General features: G+C 37.7%; 2 protein-coding genes across 3 annotated transcripts in view; both read right to left on the bottom strand.

Annotated features, from left to right (window-relative positions):
- Positions 1–1895: 1895 nt before the first annotated feature.
- The window catches only part of LOC107566771 (uncharacterized), a 20498-nt gene continuing 423 nt past the window's right edge, over positions 1896–21970 (bottom strand). The window contains exons 2-3 of one of the 2 annotated variants that reach the window (XM_016252301.1): positions 3792–3952; positions 1896–2531 (exon numbers count right to left, since the gene is read on the bottom strand). In XM_016252301.1, coding sequence (XP_016107787.1) covers positions 2108–2531; positions 3792–3934 — 567 coding nt within the window. In that variant the 5' untranslated portion in view covers positions 3935–3952 and the 3' untranslated portion in view covers positions 1896–2107. Of the gene's footprint in view, positions 2532–3791; positions 4335–21970 lie in introns of those variants that run through there. The other variant, XM_016252300.1, reaches the window with a different exon arrangement.
- Positions 4716–21970, bottom strand: part of LOC107566770 (splicing factor, proline- and glutamine-rich-like) — a 41262-nt gene continuing 24007 nt past the window's right edge. Inside the window, exons 10-12 of the transcript XR_001606549.1 lie at positions 10864–10916; positions 10681–10751; positions 4716–5229 (exon numbers count right to left, since the gene is read on the bottom strand). The gene's annotated coding sequence lies outside the window, so the exon portion shown is untranslated. The remainder of the gene's footprint in view (positions 5230–10680; positions 10752–10863; positions 10917–21970) is intronic.

Below are 21970 nucleotides of genomic sequence, written 5' to 3'. Positions count from 1 at the left end.
CAAATACAAGACACATGATAAACACTGTAAAAAGAAAAATTCTAAACCTTTGCTTCTGAATTGACTTCGTATAGTTTCAAAGGATAGCTCCATGTCCGCAGTTTTGTGGTTTTCCGGGTCTGTTTGTATCCTTGCGTCTTTACGACTCTGAACGGTAAGTGATGTTCTCTGGAAAGATTTACAACATGCAAGCGAAGTAAGAATTTCTCCAAAAACACATTCCACAAAATAAAAGCATTTGAGGTTAATCAATGTTAAAAGTAACCAAAGGTCTACATACGGATTATTGTTAACAAAATTCTTCAGAGACGACGAAAATAAAACACTACCTACATACACATTGTGTGAAGGGTTAATATCAGCAAAAATAACTTGCATAAAAAGTATTCAACGCATTAGTTAATAATTAAAGGGGACATCAGATGCCCATTTTACACAAGTTGGTATGATTCTTTAGGGTCTTAATGAAATGTCTGCAAAGTACTTTGGTTAAAATTCCTCAGTGGTCATGTAGAACAACACTTTTAGCTTGTTAAACAGCTCTGTTCACAGCAACCGTTTAGGTGCATGTCTTTTTAAATGATAATGAGCTGCTGCTCACCCCGCCCCTCTATTCAGTGGGGCTGTTAACACCACTCTTCATTCCCAACACAAAGCCTTTTCATAATGTCTTTTAGACAAATGAACTATTTCACAGAAATCTTAAAGGTGGCCTATTATGTCCCTTTTTACAATATGTAAAATAAGTCTCTGATGTCCAAAGAGTGTGTATGTGAAAATGTAGGGCAAAATACCCCACAGATCATTTTTATAGCTAGTTAAAATTGCCACTTTTAGGGGTATGAGCCAAAATGCGCCGTTTTTGTCCCTTTAAATGCAAATATGCTGATGCTCCCTGCCCCCTTTTCAGAAGAGGGCGGAGCTTCAAGAGCTCATCTCACGCAACTCTCAGCAGTGGTGTTCAGTGAATGAGCCTGCAGACACTTTGGCTAAGCAAGGTCTGAATCAAGACAGAATTATGGAAATAATGTTACCTGTTATAATGTTTTTTTTGGTCCTTTTGATTATGATACTGCATTATTACTGTGGTATGCAACTGCAACCACATGTTCTGGACTTGGAAAATGTCTTGTCCATGTATGTAGGAATATATTTGCTTCTGTTATTGTGCAGTGTCCTTGAGCTCGCGAAAGGCGCTATATAAATTAAACATTATTATTATTATGATTACCTAAAACGGCTCGTTCTAACACGCCCCCACATGTCTACATCATGATGTGGGAAGATTTGCATAACACCACCCAAATGTTCACACAAAGAAAGAAGGCATAACTTTTATTCTCGCTGTAGTATTGTTGTTGCCGACCACCATGTCGTGAAGGCGCTGTATAAGCAGTGTAGAGTAGCGCTTGTTTGTCATTTCTCCGATCACAAATGCAGACATAGTTTAATAAATAAATATGTCCCCACTGGATGCAACAAATGCCTCGTTTATAATAGATTTTAATGTTTTTGTCTCATCGCTCCGGCTGGACAGGGCATCACAGTATGGTAAGGGGCGTAACATTTCTGTCACACGCTTGAGATATTCGGCCAATCACAACACACTGGATAGCTGGCCAATCAGAGCACACCTTGCGTTTCAGACCGATGAGCTTTGTAAAAATCGACACGTTTCAGAAAGGCGGGGCATAGAGGAGAAACAATAATGTACAGTATGTGGAAAGAGTTTTATAACCTTTATATGAACGGTTTAGAATGCTCTGTAATGTCAGGAACATTTCCTTCCTTTTTATATATCTGCACACAACACATTTTATCTTAATTTCGATTTATTGTAACAACATAAATTATGATTTACATACGTTGCTTGAGAGCAGATATCTAAACGTGTTCAAATTGGTAAATACAGAACTTGTCATTTCTGTTATCAGTGGAAGCATACAACACACATCAAAATATGAAATGCAATAAAGGCATGACACTAGGAAGTTCATTGCACCATTTGACCGTCAGTGATTTTTCTATCTGTTTGGGGATCTTTGGATCTTGAAGTCTCAGAGTGGTGACTTTATCTAGCTCATCCATGAAACCCTCATCAACAGACTCACTGTCCGTCTTCCTCTTGCCTGGCGCCCTCTGCAGGCAAGAACACATGCAGCTGTGTGCGAGGCGCGCTAGATGAAGAGGTAGGTAAATGCTGGGTGGGAAGGAAAGTCTGTCCTCTGACAGATAAAGTCTCTAGGTTTATGGGCTGCTTGTGCTGCCTCACTAATGCCTGCAGTCCTCTGTTCTCTGTGGCCCGCCGCTGACTGTGAGTAAAGGCCTGTCCAACCTTTGGTACAGGCTTCAGAGGCTGAGAGAAATGCATGTACACTTGATGATAGCTCTGCTGAGGTACCTTTGTGTTCTCAAGGGTCTTGCAGGAGGGAGAAGATGGGCCACGTTTGTGTAGAAGGGGACGGCGGTTTTTTGAAAACCCCTCGAAAACAGCTCTCTGCCCTGGGGTGAACAAGCAGGGCTCACTGATACTGTGAGATCAGAGGAGACCAAAAACAGACACGTGAGGTTCAACAGAATATGTTCAATTATAAAGCTGAAGGAATGAAAGGATAATGTTTTTTTTTCCCAAAAATACTACCATTCAAAAGTTTGGGGTCATGGGTCAGTAAGACATTTTTGAAAGGAATTCACAATACATAATTCAGCAAAGACAGATTAAATTAAGTTAATTGATCAAATTAAGCTGACAGTAAAGACAATGTTGCAAAAGACTTCTATTTGAAATTTGCGGTTTTCAACATTAATAATGATAAAAATGTTTCTTGAGCAGCAAATCAGCTTAGAACTATTTCTGAAGGATCATGTGACACTGAAGATTGGAGTAATGATGCTGAAAATTCAGCTTTGCCACTACAGGAATAAATAGCTTTTTAAAATAATAGAAAACGGTAATTTAAAATTGTAATAGTATTTTACAGTATTACTGTTTTCACTGTATTTCTGATCAAATAAATGTAGCTTTAATGAGCATAGGAGACTTTCAAAAAAAAAAAAAAAAAAAAAAAAAAAAAAAAAAAAAAATTTTTTACTGGCCACAAACTTTAACATGTTAAATCCTGGCTGTAATAAGTTTTTGATAACTTTGAAATACCAATTGAGCTGCCAGTCCAGATACACATGACAAAATGGGTCATTCAATTATTTGCAACTGTCATATCAATCAATCAATCAATCAATCATCTAAACCACTGCAACATTAAAGATGTAGGAATAAAAAAAAAAAATCTATATATTTGTTTTATAATTTTTTTCGCTCTGCATATTTCATAATATGGCCAGCACTGCATATATTGTACAGCTTAAGAAACACTGGCTGTTCTCATTGGATAATCTGTGTAATATAGTTGTTTTTTCCCCCCATGAGCTGTTTGGGTGTGTTGCCATGTAAGAGGAATGTTTCTCAGGTTTCTAAAGCATTCTCCATTGTGCATGGAGCTGTTACTGCGCTCACATTTGTACAGGTTCGATTGAATGCAAACCCCAACAAATTTAAAACACTGTAGGGATTGCATTGCTGTATTTCACTTATTTTCAATTTTAAAAACAATTTAAAATAATTAAAACATGATGCAAAGTTCTTTGAAAGTATATTTTATTAAAACATTTAAATATTATAAATGTATGCCTTTTTTTTTTAAACCATGTAATTTTAATGACATACAGTAGCCAGTTCTCTAGATATCGCTGATGCTAAACCCCAGGTTTCGAGGCGCCAGATATCAGCTTACCTGAGAGGCACTGTGGTGGTCCGACCATGTGTTGATCTGGACAATGATGGAAGTCTGAAATAATCTCTGCTCCACGAGACAGGAAGTGGAAGCACAGAACTGGAGAGCAGGTACGTCCGGACCAGAGTGCGATTTCTCTGCATTGCCCACTGATGCTTCAACTCCACAGTGTTCATGCTCAGTCCAGAAGGTCCCCTGGCCGCACTCATACCTGCACCAACAGCACCAGACTGCAGCCGCCCCACAGGAAAGCATGCGTCCATATACAATGATCAATCATTCATGTGCATTAAAAATACATCAGGCAAGCCCATTGGTTGCACACCACCAAATTCTCCTTCCCTGTCTCCCTTTCCCTCATTCTGTTGACAGCTTACTGCACACAGAACGAATTGAGCATTTCTGAGATACTTTGGAACATGGGTTTATCTGATGCCAGGATCATCATTAAATCACCATCAACTCGATAAAAATCGCAATGCTGGCAAACAAATTGTGTTGTGAAATATGTAATTTCTAAAGAACAATTTGAAATAAACTAGAATCCACTATAAAAAAAAATCCAGTTATTAATAACAGATTACTGGATTCAGTTTATTTATTTTTTTCTTCAAAATCTCTTAATTCAATGTGCTACTTGCTGATTATTTCTAATCGTAAAATTTACAAATTTCAAGAAATTTCAATTTCTGAATGAAAAATGTTAAACGTTTTAAAAAATTTTTTTTTTATTGTAGTCTCGCATTGGAACTTCCAACTTTTTCTGCCAACAGACATGTTAGTAAATTGTCAAATTTATCAGTCTGAAATGACACAAATGTCATATTTCATTGTCAAGAACACTTTAACAATCCCTGTGAAAATCCTCTTAAGTGCATTTGTTAAAAACACTGGCCAAGAAAACCCTAACCCACATTTACGGCAACACTTCTCAGACTGCAGGTTTATTTTCCTTTTTGAACTATTTCCAGAAGTAGCTGTCAGCCAATAGGACACAACAATGATAAAACAAGAGAAACATAGCACCTTGACCTTAATTGATACTGGACAGAAGCCTGGGTGCTACTGGGTTACAGAGGTCCGTCTGCGTTTGTAGACCTACAGAACAAACTCTTAAACAGCCAGTGTCTTTTTCCTCTTTCCAAGTTTTGCCAGTAAGTTTAATGAATATACATTAAAATAATGTGCTAATCAAAACTAATAAATTATTATGTAGCAACTCTAAAACATACATTAAGTCAGCTACATGATCAATGTTATGCAGTTCCAGGTAAAATGCAATGGTTTCATTTAAAAAAATGTTCCCAAAACCAGACATAATCCAGATCATTATGTAGTTCATTTCAAAATTGGATATAATCGATGCATCCAGTGCTGCACTCAAGATTTCCCAAGCTGCCACGTCACGTCACACTCCAACATGACTATATAGGACAAACTGAGAGAGGGGAGAAAAAAAAAGGTCAAAATTAGTAATGTGGTTGCATAACAGTGGTTTGTTTTTTGAAAATAGTAGAGATTAACACCAATCAGCCTTTTCATTTATTTAAATATAAATATATACACACATATATATGCACATATACACAGTATCTCACAGAAGTGAGTACACCCCTCACATTTTTGTAAATATTTTATACCTTTTCATGTGACAACACTGAAGAAATGACACTTTGCTACAATGTAAAGTAGTGAGTGTACAGCTTGTATAACAGTGTAAATTTGCTGTCCCCTCAAAATAACTCAACACACAGCCATTAATGTCTAAACCGCTGGCCACAAAAGTGAGTACACCCTTAAGTAACACACACACACACACACACACACACATATACATACATGCATATATATATATACACACACACACACACACACACACACACACACACACACAGACACACCAGTGTTTCCCATTCATTAACTAGACTGTGGCGCCACAGTTTCATAATAAACCGAAGATATTTATACTTCTCATATAACATAGAAGTTATTTAACGTTGTGTTTCACACCATTGCTTTAGCAAGTATCCGTCAAACGAATTAAAACCGAAAGCGAATAATATGACTTATCAAGTCTATTTGCGCTGCTTGTTTCAAAGTGAAGTGCGCACACATTGCACACACGATCAGCTCGTGATCCGGTATTTTCTGCGTCTCAGAGAGACTCTGTTCACAGTGAATGCAGTGAACTCCGTTATTCAATGTGCTGTGAGTTTAGCACGCGTTTGGGAACGCAACGGCCACCAGTTATGCATAATTTGCACATTTGCATAATTTTCTAAATTTTAATGGGCAAATGTTTACAGTATTTCATTAAATTAGTAATGTTTGTAAACCTATTTTCACAGAAGCTGGAGTTTTTCGCCAAAATAAAAGCTCAACTGAAGTTTGCCAAAATAAAAGCTCAAGGGTTTATCTCTTGCAAGCATGGCCTACAATTAACTGACGAGCACAGAGAAAACACTGTACAGGTACAGCAAGTTCACTGTTCGGAAGAAAAATTAATATTGGGGTGGGGGTTTATATGAATGTATTTCTGAAGGGAACTGACTTCACAAAAGTTCCGATGGCATTTTCCCCTCTTATCACTGCTGATCCATAAGCGCCACCTGCTGTCAGAAAGTGAATTTGCGTTCTCATTCAGCCTGCCTGTTTTTGTTTCATGCAGGTTTTATCTTTGTATCTTTGTTTGTATCGTGATTAAAATGCAGTGGTTGGTTCTAATTTCAAATGGCTTTTTTTATTAAATAGGTTTCGTTTTTGTAGTAGTAGCAACTGCCCGTTTTTTGCAAAAATTGTTTCATGACAAGGAAAAATATTTATGGCCGGTAAATTTTCTCAAGTCACCAGCCACTGGCAGACGTGAAAGTTAGTTTTAGGCCCTGCTTGCAAGTGTAGAAATTAGGACAAAAGTATTGCAATTTCCCTAAATGTAGAGTAAGGTAAAATAATACACCTGAAAAAAAAAAATCATTTTAATTTATTTCACAGTGCAATTGTTTTACAATATATAGCTATTACTGTCATAAGATTATTATTATTATATTCTAATTTGTTTGGCTTCCAAATTCACCAGTGAGACTATATCACAACTAAAAAGAGGGTTCAGTCCCCTTTAAATTTCAAGAACAAGTACATTCACCAGCTTTTTTCTTTTAGTTTGCACACTGAACCTGTGATGGAGCTCTTAATTTTGAACTCTCAAAGTGCACCAGATTTATGAATTTAACTGTACTTTTAAATTTTAAATGTACAACATTTTCTTACAGGGGAGCATTCCCCCGGACCCCCTAGAGGGATCAAGGACAACCCACCAGAGTCTCACAAAATCCTGTGGGAAACACTGCACACACACACGCACACACACACACACACACACACACACACACACACACACACACACACACACACATATTAGTGCTGGGCAACGATTACAATTTTAATCACGATTAATCGCATGATTTTTCTGTGATTAATCGCATTATGCACAAAATTCAATAATGAATTCAAAAGTAGTGTATTTTTTATTTATTTAAAAGTACTACTATATGAAATGTGCAATAACGTTTGGTTTGCAAACACTTGAAACAAAATGTGCTTTTTTAACAGCAGTATTTCTTTTACATAGTAGCAGTTAAAATATTTCTTGTAAATCTCAACTTATAACATTAACGTAATCAAATTAAATATAAAAAAACCAAAGATATTTGCCACTGCCAGGGCATTAACGATTTTATAGAAAATATTTGATAGTTTGTTATAGAAAAAAAAAGTTCTCTCAGAGTCCAGAGCCTCAACTCATAACATTATAACAGGCATAGGGCTGGGTATCGTGCTCGATACTTTTTAGGGACCGACCGAATTGCCTCAATACCATCGAGTATCGAAAAATGTCTTGTCGTTCGGTACCAAATTTCGATACCTAAGGAGTTAATCTCATCAACGTCAGTGAGGTGCAGATCGATCAGTGTTTGACATCCGCAAGAGCGATGCGAAAACGTACGGAGCAGTCTGCTCGTGGTACTATAGCCTAATACACCGATAGGTCTGCACAGTCGATCTGCGTCACGCGCCACACTCAGAGATGTGGCTCACACGTGAGTATTTAGTGTGAATGCGTCCCAGCCCCCGTAGCTGTAAGGCTACATTTACACTGGTGCGTTTTTGTTTTAAAATGAAAACGATCCTCGTCATACTGACGTTTCCACTGCGTTTCAAGCTGGCTTTCCACTATCGCCGACAAACGACAGATCGAAAGTCATTCATTTCCAATGGAGAGTAGCGCGGGAGCTGTGTAGAGTGCCAGACAAGTAACATGATTAAAACATCAGAAACCAAAAATAACTATGTAAACACCAAAACGCAATATTATTCCGATTTTATTACATTTAGAGTAAGTGACGAATAGTGGGTATCTAATGTATATAAAGCATCTATTGACAGTATAAGGTTGCGCTGCTTGAGGTGAGGCTCCCGCAGCCTCTCAGGAAAAATCAAAAAGCACAACACTAAGAAACTCAGCATCCTGAGGTAAAAATTCAAAATGGAAAGTTTTTATATTTAAAATAGTTAGCTAGGCAACATCACACAGCGTTTTCACCATTTCGACTGTTTAATAGTCCTATAAACAGTTCAATAAGCAAATACAATAATATTAGGTCACTTACATTTTAGGCAGAAACAGCGCATCTCACAGCAACCAGCCGATTCATTGCTGAATGATTCGGTGTTTTGAATCAAAGTTTCATTAGCCCATGCATAAACATCTGATGAATCTGCTGTTTGAACGACTCGTTTGAATGAACGACTCAATGACTCACTCATTAAATGCTCACTACTGGCACCTACTGGCGTTTTAGTTGAAAAGTATAATTTCCACCATAATTTCTTGTTTGTATATTAAAAAAATATTTAAAATAATCTCATAATTATTTAATGGAGTTGTATTTTTCAGTGTCAATTGAATTTATAGATCAAACTCTGTCAATATGGGGTGCTGTGTGTACATTAATGAGGAAAAAAAATTTACTTAAATTATTTTAGCAAATGGCTGCAATATAACAAAGAGTGAAAAATTTAAGGGGGTCTGAATACTTTCCGTACCCACTGTATATATATACACACACACACACACAATTTAACCCCTGCATAAGACAATAAATAAGATTTAAATTCCGCTTTCTCAAAACTCACTTTAAACCACCATCAAGTTTTTGTAATAACTTCCGATTGCCGTGTGTGTTTTGGCCATGTATTGTTGATGAAATTAAATATATTATAACCTCGGAGTCAGAGCAGCGATCATGGTAGAGAGAACACAAGCAGACAGCGCTGGAAGCTGCTAATGCTCATCAGTAAATCAGTGGAAAATGAATAGAAATGATGATTCTGTCTGAGCTAGGCATTTTAAAACAAACACGCACTAGTGTAAATGTAGCTAACAGATGTGTAAACAAGACTATTTGAGCTTTATTAAAACGATTTGCACTGATTTTTTGTTAGTTACATTTTGTTCCTTTGTGCAGTGGCTCAGGAGATGAGTCTGTGTGTCTGTATAAACATCAACAAGCTGAAAAATAAAACCAAAGTTTTTTTTTTTTGATAATGTAATCTTGTTTAAATAGATTTCATAAAATTGGTATCGAAAAAAGTATTGGTCAGGAACCGGTATTGAAGTCAAGGTATCGGTATCGAAATTTTTTGAACGATACCCAGCCCTAAACAGGCACCTTCCGCGTAGAGACCTGTACTATCGCACGACCCAATGCAGCAGTGTGCGGCGCGGGACAACACTTGATGTGCGAGTGTGGGTGCGTGATGCGGGAGAATAAGGGTGTACTTGCACTAGGCAATCTTAAAGGGTTAGTTCACCCAAAAATGAAAATTCTGTCAATTTCTCACCCTCATGTCGTTTCAAACCTGTAAACCTGCATCACACGGATACGCTGTTTTCGTTCAGATCAAAATCACAACAACGTAGGAAACAGATCCGGCATGACACAGCTGACACAGAACAGCATACGTTGTTTAGTCCAGCTGATACTCCCCAAAATGGCGCTACAGGATGATGCGGAGGAGACGAATTGTTGAATAAAGTCGTTTTTTTTCTTTTCTTTTGAGCACAAAGTATTTTCGTAGCTTCGTAAAATTATGGTTGAACCCCTGATGTCACATGGATTATTTTACAGATCTCCTTGCTAGGTTTCTGGACTTGGGAACATTTCAGTTGTATTGCTGTCTATGCAGGGTCAGACAGCTCTCAGATTCCATCAAAAATATCTTAATTTGTGTTCCGAAGATGAACAAAGGTCTTACGGGTTTGAAACGACATACGAGTGAGTAATTAATGACAGAATTTTCATTTTTGGGTGAACTATCCCTTTAACCGTGCCCAAACAACTCTAATAATAAACCACTAACAATAAACCACAAAGTTACCAAAACGATGCACTCCACTGTGCTGAGCGAGAGCGCTTCTCTGCTGTTCACGTGCTATCGGAAACTTCCTATTTCCCACTTATGAAGTCGTGATTACAAGCACGCTGCATTCTTTTCTGTTAAAAATAACAGTGAACAGTGGTTTGTGAATGTTGATGCTTAGCCTAAATAATTTTATTGGGAGCGTTCATGGGAGCACTGCTGCAGTCTAAGGCCCACCCCAAATGCTCTCATTGGATGAGATGCGTGATGACGCTCATCCCAAGCCAGTACTGATCAACATCCCACCCCTCCTGTGACCCATGGTTTGTCTATGTGAATTCAGAGCCAGTGAGCAATGGACTTTCAAAATAATAATAATAAGAACTGCATTAATGCGCGATAAAATAATTGTCAGTGTTAATTAATGAATGCCTAATAAATCTATTTATTATAGAAGAATGACACAGACCTGCAGATTATTGTCCACAGTACAGGAAAATGTAGTGCCCAGTTGCTGAGAGAACGGGTTCCTTGGTTGACCTAAAAAAAAAAATAATAATAATAAAAATAAAAAAAACCCTTTCCACTTCATCACAAACACATTCAGTATAATCATTTGCTTGTCATTGTGAAGTGTTTGGTGAATGCTTACCCATATTTCAAAGTATATGATGCTGCTTAACCTCCTTCAATCACCCGAGGCCCCTGCAGCGAGAGAAAGGCAGTGAGGATACAGAAGTAAACCATTATACAGAGTCCTACCTTAACTGCTTTATATGACTGACTTTGTTTTTGAATATACAGCTGAAGAGCAAATATTACTTCATCTCATGCAAGAACACTTTGTTACAGTTGCTGTACAGCTCACTAACCGACAAGGTCAATGACACTTGAACTCCATACAGACAACACCTCAAACACAATCCCAAATTTCTAACAGATGTGGTCTTAAAGATCTGCCTCTCTGAGGCAGCCACTAGGTCACAAGGTTAGTTCTGGCATCACACTCCATAGAGCTAAAAACTCATGGCCCATACTAGGATGATCAAAATGACAGATTGGGGTAACGGTGAATGGATCACAGTGCAGATAAACAGACATGTACACACATCCAGACAGAATGCTGATCCAGCACTATAAATATGTTGTACAGAAGCACCCCGATCATCCACAGGAGCAGGAATACGCACACACTCAGTGAATTTAGGGCACCATTAATACAGGCTGTTCAGTAACATTGCTGCGATACAATGCTGGAGAACGAGTCACTGGCATGAGTGCAATACTTGTGTGAAGTATAAAGGATCACAGCAGATTTGGGGCAGAAAACACCACATAAATGAACTTTAAAGCACCGTTTCATTACCCCGAGTATTTCCCACCCAGTCCACATAGGGAGGTTTATAAAGAGTGGAGGCAGCATTACTGTGATATCCATGTAGTTATGAAGCAAACAGACTAGTTAGACTGCCAGGATTGAGAAGTGAGAGAAGGACAGAGAAAGAAGAACTATATACTCTGCCATAAATACATTTTTGCAACATCAAAACAACAAAGGAAAAGGCTATCCAATATAGGAGTTGGTTAAAGACTACAACAGTTGATAGACAAGGTCTAAGCACTCAAGAGTTTTGAGGGTCTAATATGCTTGCCATTTGCAAAAAGCACTTTGTGAATGGAATGAACAGAAAATGTGTAATATGAACATTACTCAAAATTAGGGCTGCGATTGTCATGCACATCTAGTCAGTAAAGCCGGTTCTGTGATTAGTAGTTAATCTCCAGCATGTGCTTTCAGATGGAGTGGCATTTACTACACAGAGCCGTTGTTCACTGACAAGCTACGCAATATCACGTTCATAATCGCAGACAAATCGCATGAGATTTATCGTCCAGCCCTACTCAAAATCAGAGCACCACTGGGGTAACTGGTAAATACTGGCAAATAAATAAATATGATAAAGATAACTTTTTTTAGATTATTAAAAAATTATTTAAAATACATGCTGTTCTTTTGAACTTTATTTTCAAAGAATCCTGAAAAGAAAGACAACACTATTTAAAGGTGACCTGGTTACATGTACTTACTATACTACAATAAATCATGCATAATTACAAGCAACAAACCCTAAACCTAACCCTATAGTGTGTTAATTAATATTACTCCGTACATATTTGTGGGGGTGGGAGAAAAAAATTGATTCTCCAATGCATTGAGATTCTCTCTTCAACGATTCTTTTCACGAATATTACAGAATTTATTCTGAGCATGGTTTTTCCCTGCATATGGCACGTGTGTGTGCGCTAGAGACAATCAAGGGCGGGCTTCATTGCACAGAATATGCTCTGTGAGACATGTGCGCATTGCTTGACAGTGTGTGCTTCCACCAGCCGTTATTTCAGTATTTTACTTTAGATATGCTTTCATTTATGCCGTCTGGAATGCAGTACGTATAAGATGCATGAAATTCTCGCACTGACAGACTTTCATGTGTGCTTTGTGCTTGATGTCCTGAAGCTTGATCGTGGCTGCGGTTAAATGCACTTGCATCTCTGAATACTTTTATACGAAATTGATGTTAACAGTTATGTTTTCAGAACTCATCAGTAATAATGAAACGGCAATAATGCAGAGGAAAAAAGAAAAACCCATACCTATGATTGTCTGTAAACTTTCGGATAGCGTACTTACAGAAAACTTATTTTCAAAATAAGTAAATATTTTAAAAAGTAGCCTGCTTATATAATTTAGTTAAAAAAAATTAAGTAAAATTTGCACAAAATAAATTTGATATAAAATGTAGCCATGTGCAGTTATATTGAAAATATAGAATGTGACGCATCGTGATATTGAGTTGAATCGAATCATTGACATGATGATAATCTTAATTGAATCGTGAAACCAGTGAAGATTCACACCCCTATTTTTAAGATGGCAGTACTGACTCGATTCCAGCTTTAAACAAAAAGCAAAGAAACTGCTACTTTGGTTAAAATGTACAGTTCTAAAGATGTAGTCGCACAGCAGAATAATTAGGAAAAAATGTAGATCAAGAATCGTTTTGGAATCGGATCGTGACTCCCAGAATCAGATCGGGAAGTGCCTAAAGATTCCCACCCCTACATATTTGTATAATTACAGAGAAACAAGAATACCTTAAAATAACATGTAACCAAAAATGTGTCAGTTTCCACAAAAAAAAAAACTAACATTAATAGGAAATATTTCTTGAGCATCAAATCAACATATGATTTCTGAAGGATCATGTGACACTGAAGACTGGAGAAATGACTGCCAAGAATTCAGCAGTGGAATACATTTTAAAGTATAGTAAAACAGACCATTTTTAAATTGTACTAATTTCCACAGTATCACCATTTTCACTATCATTATTTTCCTTGATGACATTTCAAAAACAACAAAAATCTTCACAACCCCAAACTTTTTGTAGTTTTTGTATGTATAAGCAACTGAAACAGCAATTGTCAAAGATTTAGCTGCTTCAGCTTAAATCAGGCAAAAAAGTTATTTTGGGGAAAGAAGAAAAAAAAAAAAAAGTTTAGAAAGCCCCACACTGAAACCATGAAATCCAGGTGCCGTTTAACTTGAATCAAAAGTGGACTAAAAATAAGAGCATTTTCTGAATATTTCTATTCAGGTTCAAGTTCTTAGAACCCTAGCCTTCACCATAAACAAACCACATCTTTCCTGCCCAAGCAGTACATGAAGTCAATAGAATGCCACCACCCCACTAATGAGGTCCTTGAATTTTATTATTGTAGTGCTTAAATACATGATGCCCGGTGAAGTAGTGCTGCTGCTGTCCTCAAAGACAGCTACTGTGTGGAAGACATTACAGAGCAGCTGAAATACACAGAGGGAGCCAAAGTACCAAACACATTTGAAATACTGCTTACAAAAACAATTTCTGCACCGTGAATCCATTTTCAGGAGTGTAATGCCAGAACCCTGGTAGTATTTCAACACGGCTGATGAAAGTAGTACTTTATTTGGCATGGAACAAAAGACAAGATCACTTACCTTTTCCGGTGATATGCAAGCATACCTCTTGACGCAAATAAGTCCAGGCTCAACTGTCCACTGATCTGTAGAACTAATCCTCAATGTTACCAACTGCTGGAGTCTGTGGGTAAGCTGGACACTGGCCCCTAATGCTCAGCTATAGCACCACCATTCACTCAATACACAGTACAGACCGAGACAAGCTCTTGTCACACTTGCTAAATCTCAGGAGCCTGAAAAGGCAAGTTTCCACTGTATTCTTGCAAGGGGAAAAACAGTCTTTACCATAGAGTCTGGTCACACGATCAATAGCATATGGAAATGTATGGTCCCAGTGTATACAGTGCTAACTACATGCAAGGTGATAAAAAAAAAATTGTCAAATGTTATGATATATTCTGTATAAATTCCTACTAGACTATTGAAATTCCAGAAATGAATTAAGATGTTCTAATTAAAGTAATTTAACAACTTTATTAAAGGTGCAATAGGTGATTGTCTTCAGAAACTTTTTTGTTATTCTGGTTCAAAGTCTCTTCACATCCCAATAGCAATCATTAAGTTAAGTGGTCTAAATGTATTTATATATTCTGGGGAAGGTGTAGGACCAAGAAATGTTTGTCCAATCAATATACTCGTTCATCAGCGCAATCACGTACGCTATGCAGACAGAGCGAGAATGGCAGGCAAACAACAACCTGATCTTCCTTCCTGGTATTGTAGTACTTTTACTAACTGTACTATGAAGTTTTCTCACCGGTGAATAACATGATGTATTGTAGTAATATGGTCTCTGGTCGTCTGATCTGTGAGTGTATATGCGTTCAGCGGGCGTGCCGGCAATTGCAGGGAGGGTGGGGCATTCGCTTTCAGTGCTATCAGGCTAAAGTTAGAATTTTCCAAGATCTCCTACTGCACCTTTAATTTATTAACAGTGTCTTGAATTTTCGAAAAAATTAAATGTATGTCACTTACTAACCCTTGTGTCGCTCCAAACCCATGTGACTAAAGGTGTGGTCAACATTTCCCATTGATATTTATATATAAATTTCACACATTTGTGTTTTTTGTGCCATCTGAACGTGATTGTTTTGAGGAAACTCTGCGCGGACTATCGAAACTTAATTGGCAATGAATTTTACTAGTTTAGATACACTACCATTCAAAACATTTTTTTTTAAAGGAATCATTTTATATTAAAGGATGCATTAAATTGATCCAAATTAAAGATAAGTTACAAAAATGTTACAAAAGTTTTCTATTTCAAAAAGAGTTTATTTTGAACTTTCGATTTATCAAAGAAGCCTGAGAAGAAAAAAGTATCACGATCGCCACAAAAACTTTAGGCAGTACAATGGTTTTCAAAGTGCTTTTTAAAATTTTTTGGGAAAATGTTTATTCAAGGATTGATTACGGAGCACCAAATCAACATATTACAATGATTTCTGAAGGCTCATGTGTGGGAAAAACAAAAACAAACAAACATGTTTTTCCACACAAATTCACTGCACTAACCAACAGAATACTGCTTGGTTATTGTGAGCGGTGCTGTGTGCATCACTACAGTAGTCACAATAGACAATGGACCACTTGATTTAAACTGAAATTTTGCTAATGTGACCATGCCTTAACACAAAGGCTTGGAATATACGGTTCATTTCACACAGACTCGTATGGAGCTTTTTGATGGTGCTTTAAAAATAGCTGTCCACTTTATATTTGTGTAGATGAAAAATTATGCAGGTTTGGAATGACATGAGGGCAAGCAATTTTCATTGAGTGACCTATGCCTGTAAATATTCCTCTTCAAGTGTGGATCTGGATTGAAATGTTTATAACTATGGTAGTAAACTGTAGAGATAAAAAGAAAAACAAAACAAAACGACAAACCCCCATTCCCCCAACACTATGAAACAGGCACAATTAAAATGGTTTTCTTGCAGGACTTGGCAGACTGTAAAGTAATCATGCGTTGTGCACTTACCAAGCCTGGAGGTGGTGTGGTGTTCTTGAAAATTGAGAAGTCTGATAACTTTTTTATCTTTCTCTTCCTTCCTACTATTATCCAGGCAACTAGCTACAATGGCTTCAGGTGGGATTGAGAACACTCTTCCCATACATTCATTCAAGGCTTTCATCAAGAAGGTCAAAATAATTTGAGAAGGTGCTAAAACAGGAGAAATAAATATTCAGATTATCATTCCCACTTAATTCCTAGCCTCCTGTTGATTCTAAACAGGCCTCCTGCCTTTGTCTAAACACTAGGGATGTAACGATATCAAAATCTCACGATACGATATTATTGCGATATTTAAAAAAAAAAGAAAATAATTGGGAAAAAAAATTATTGTACATTTTAAAAAGTTAAATTATTCCAATGCACTTTGAGAGTTCAAAATTAAGAGCTCCAACCCGTTTCTTAACCAAGAAAACTTAAGTCAGAAAAAAGTCAGTAAATTGACTTGTACCTGAACTTTAAAGGGGACTCAATCCTCTTTTTATTTGTTATATAGTCTCAAGTCTAAATTACATTCACACTGGTGTTTTAGGAAGCCAAAGAAATTAGAATATAACAATAATTAAAACAATGACAGTAGTAAACATATGTTGTAAAAATTTCACTGTAAAAAATGAAAATGAATAATTCATAGGTATATTATTTTTGCTTTATACTACAGTAGGGAAATTACAATACTTCTTTCCTAATTTCTACACTTGAGAGATTTTTAAAATTTGGACTGCAGTAACGTTACCCATTTAAACTGCCAGCTGTCAGCAATTCATACTGCACTTTTAAGCTTTTATTTTGACGGAAACGGCAGTAGCGCTTTTATTTTGAAGGACAACTTCGGATTTAGTGAAAACAGGCTTACAAAAAATGCGTGTAATCATCTGCCACGAAAATAAAGCCTAACTGGTGGCGGTTGCATTCCCAAACGCGCCCTACACTCACAGCACATGCAATAAATGAGTTCACTGCATTCATTCACTGTGAACAGAGCCGTTCTGAGGCGCAGAGGTGTTCGCATGAACAATGTGTGCGCTTCGCTTTAAAACACGCAGCAAAAATAGACTTGAAGGGATCAAGCTATATAGTGCTTTCGGTTTGACAGATACTGTGCGCCTAAACATAATGGCCCAAAACAAATATATTTTAAAAACTACACTTTTTGCCCAGAAGACCTATCGTTTCATGTTGTCATGTGACCACAATAATATTAAGTCAATTCTGCTATCGCAATATCGTGATATTGATAATATCGTTACATCCCTACTAAACACTGAATATTTAAGTTCATTTGAATAATCTTTTTGGTTTTGAGTAGTCTTCCCAACTTAAAGTTGTTTGCTTTCTGACAATGCATAGCAACTTGAAAGCAGTTCCTTCACTGCTTGCAAAATTAAATAGTATGTACTTGTGAATTTACCACTCTAAAAGACAAAACAAAAACCAGCTGTCAACATCAAGGACAATCCAGATCAGTTCTCATAAGGTATAACACTTTTTTCTTGAAGAACACAGATTCTGCAATCACATTAAATTCATAAACAAGAAAAAAAGTACTACCAATATTGTTAAATAATTAACTAAAAAGTTTTAATTCCATCCATGAATTACTGAAAGAGCCCTCACTTAAATCAACCTTACCTAAAGTAAAAATAAATAAATTAAATTAAAAAGTTATGGCGTCTATGAATCCAATGCAATCTATGAAATGCAGTCTGAACAAAGTTGCTTACAAAAGGAAGCGCAGAAGAGGACATTTCAATATAATCACAAAAATAAAATGGTGGCTTAGTTTACAATTATAGATTTAATTACATTAATTTATTAAATTTAGCACTATGAGAACTTAAGACTGCTGTCACTTTAAGACCTTGAACTTTAAGCACAGATCTATGTTGACATCTGATTTTCTCCCAAATGTTTTCCCAAATAAAACATTACCAACAGTGTTTACTTAAAGAACACTTGAAGAGAGAGGCATTTTTGTATTTGATTCAAAAGAGAACTGAATTTGTTACGGTGTGCTGAGTGGCGGCTTTGTGTGCGTGCGTCAAGTGTGTACCCAATCAAGCCAATGACAACTCGGTTAGGACACTGGGTAGTTCTTTTATTAGAGGTCTGCTACCCGACCTCAATAAAAAGAAAAAAAAAAAAAAAATATATATATTGTTGTGGGATCAGGCAGCACACAACAATCTCTTGGAGATGTAAAGAAGCCACAGCCTCAAAACGTCAGACTGTGGTCAAAGAAATATCGATATGATGCGTGACATTAATGTTGGGATGACCACTGACATGTGGACTGACGATTACCGCAAGAATAGATTCTTAATCACTTGCCAGTACATCACTCCAGATTTTTTTGCTTCGAAGCAGAGTCCTTACTACAGCGATGTTCCCCCCGAAGAAGCAAAATCCAGTGACAACATATGGACAGAATTACAGCAGCAGCTCATTTCTGTATTTGGATTTGATGCCTGTGTTATGAACAAAATCGTCTGGGTCACTGATCAGGGATCAAACAATTGCTGCACTCTCACCGTATCCTCAGATGGATTCTCAGGACCATGTTTATAACACAGTACTTAGACGTGCACTTGATTTTGACGAACTACGAGACTGCGCACCAGAGATCACAGACTTTGTTGGCAGCAAAAGCACTCGTGAGATACGTCACGTAAACAGGAATAATAAACCAGTTAACAAAAACTGTCAGACAAATGTCAGACACCAGGCTCAGCACGGTGTTCCTTACCTTGGATTCAATTAAAGAGGTATACGCTGAGCTTCATGAAAAACTTTACAACCGCGGAGAAAGCAGAAGAATCGACAAAGTATCTCCAGATGTCTTGGAGTTCCTGCTGAAATTTCTTCGCACATTCTACCAGGCTCAGAGGGAACTAGAGGGCGACCAGTACCCCAAACTTAACCTGGTTGTTTTGTGGCATGAGCGGCTTAAGCGCCACTGCAGGCCTGTGGCTTCAGACAGTCCACACCAGGCCATTATTCGTGAGTGACATCTTGAATGGCTGAATCACAAAATCAAAATAGAGACGCTGCATAAACTTGCCATATTTCTGTGGCCAAAATTCTGTCAGCTTCGCATGCTGTCTCAATCTGACAGAGAGGATATCCACCAAGAAGCCAGGCGTCGGATAGCTGGCTTTACCAGTGGTGGCGAGCCAACTGTTGAACCGGCAACTAAATGCAGCAAGACTGTAGTGGCAGTTTGAGGAGTGGGTAAACGTGCTCCTGAATGACACTGTTGATGAAGTTCACCAATACATCAGCCGCAACCACGAACTGGAAGAGGAGCAGGATCTCTTGGGTTGGAGTAAAAACAACAGCAGAGTTTTCCCGTTACTGTCAAGACTGGCCCGTAGTATACTCCGCATCCCTGCAAGTAGTAGCAGCAGCGAGAGAAACTTCAGTGCTGCTGGACTAACTTTTAGTCCGAGGAGGACGGTGCTGAAACCATCAACTGTCGATGCAGTTCTCTTCCTTCACAACGCATACTGAAAAAGATAAATTTGTGTAAATAGTTGTGCAACACTTTCCGCAAACTCTTTTTTGAAGTTCGAGATTCAAGGGGAATTTGTAACCGTTGCACCTCTGCTCACCCAGCAACGTTTCATAATTGGCGAGTACGTGGCTTTTCTCTTTTGCTCCTGTGCTGAGGGGGTTGCCGTGCCTTGATGAAACTGTGTTGCTTTACACATTTGTTTACTGACGGTTGCATGTAATCCTGAAATACAGCATCTTGCAAAACGTTATATGTTGTGAGAGTCATATTTCGGGTTTGGATCGGGTTCAGGCTGTAAATGTAACAGTTCGGGTCGGGTTGGGCTGCGTCAAACGATCTCTGGTACGGGCCAGGCTTCAGTTTAAAGCCTGTGCAGACCTCTAGTTCTTATTGATGAGCCCTGGAAAGCATCCTGTATCTGAGTGTGCGTGCTGTCATTGAACATCTTACCTTTGGAGATTTAAAACAAATTGAGTTTATTATAAAGGGTTATTTAAAGGGATTTTATGACTTTTCATTCTTTTCAATGATAACTCCAATTTTCATAAGTTTCTTCATTTGAATGATCTATAGAAAATTATATATTTCTTGGGGAATGTTTTTAGGAACGCAAAATATTCCCAAACTTTATTCTTAAATGAGAAAATGGCAGGTAAAAAAAAAAAAAAAATGAATCTTGCCCTAGAACTTTAGGCTAGCACTGGTATTTGAGTACTTAGCTTTCTAAAAATAGGGTTCTTGAAAGACGTTCCGAAAATCTACTGTAAAATTACTATAAAGAGATGACAAATTTAATACTACCTCTAATTTTGAGACACAAAGATGTAAGCAGCAACAATAATAATTAGTAATGGTGCAACACTAGTGATGAAGCAAAATAAACTTAGTTGTTCCAAATCGGACAAACAGGCCAACAGAGTTTTGGTAAATAATTGAATAGTGACATGCCAGAAGGTCATATTTTGTAGCGAATTAGTCTCACATTATTCATTCTGCTCAAAAACAGACAACCCAAACCAAATGAGGTGACATGACATGAAGCTGACATGAAGTGACCAACCATGGTATATTTTAACACATGGTGTTTAAGAAGAGATATAACTAAGAACTATGTGTAACTGATACCCCTTTTCCACCAAGGCTGCTTGAGTGCTGGTTCGGAGACAGAGCCTAGTTTCAAGTCAGTTTGTCTTTCGACACCAAAAGCACCAGCTCCGAAACAGGAAATGTGGTTCATAAGTAGCACCAAAACATTGCTGGGCTAGAAGTAAGAACCACTTGCGTCAGGGGCTGGGGTTACCGTGACCCAAAATATGAACAAACTTTTGACTGCCATATTTGAAATAACAGCTAAACACGAACACGTTGGATTCACCATGTTTGAATGCCGATGTAGGTTTGCAAAGCCATTAACATCAATAGCAACGCAACGTCTGCCATTGTTGATGGTGTGTTTAGGCTTGTTCGGGATGCATCGGCGCTGGGGTGACTGGAAAGCAGACAGCTCTTTACTCTTTTGAATCGTTTCCGTGGCACCTCGGTGTTGTGTGCCGATCGGTCCGCCCGGCGCCGTTGCATCCAGAACAAACCCGGTGTATTTGGCTCTGCCGTGCTAGCGTTGCTAGGGGAAATGAGACATATTCAGATGACGTATTCAGTGACGCAAGATCTGGCTCTGTGGTGGCTCTCTAGCCAATGAAAAGGCAAACCGGTTCTTAGAAGGCTCGCCAGTCAAACCAACTCCAAAACGGCAATAGCACTAGGGCTGTGCGATTTGGGGGAAAATATCAAATTGCGATTTTTTTGACAGATATTGCGATTTGCAATTTTAAATTTGCAAAGTCAAGCTTCAGCTCAATATTGCCAATAATGTGCAGCACAGTATGGGTATCATTACCCTGCCGAAAAAAACAATAGAAACCATCACAGAAATTCTTATAGTTTCCATTAAACCATTACAAAATTCCTTTTTGTTTTGGGCATTATTCCAATAGGAATGACTGTTGTTCTATTGGTTCCCATCTGCCAGATTACATCCCACCAATAGAATCCATCAAATAGACACCATTATAGTTTACATTAAAACCAAACAAATTCCCATTATAACCTGAAATACATTACATTTGTTATTGTGTTTTGGGAGGGGTTCTATTGTTTTTTTTTTTCAGCAGGCAAGATTATAATGGTATAACTACTTTTACAGA

The sequence above is a fragment of the Sinocyclocheilus grahami genome, unplaced genomic scaffold (assembly GCF_001515645.1).
Source record: "Sinocyclocheilus grahami isolate Dianchi unplaced genomic scaffold, SAMN03320097.WGS_v1.1 scaffold1099.1, whole genome shotgun sequence".
Classification (NCBI taxonomy): Eukaryota; Metazoa; Chordata; class Actinopteri; order Cypriniformes; family Cyprinidae; genus Sinocyclocheilus; species Sinocyclocheilus grahami.
The sequence above is the reverse complement of the archived record's forward strand: the minus strand, read 5'-3'. Positions and strand labels throughout refer to the sequence as shown.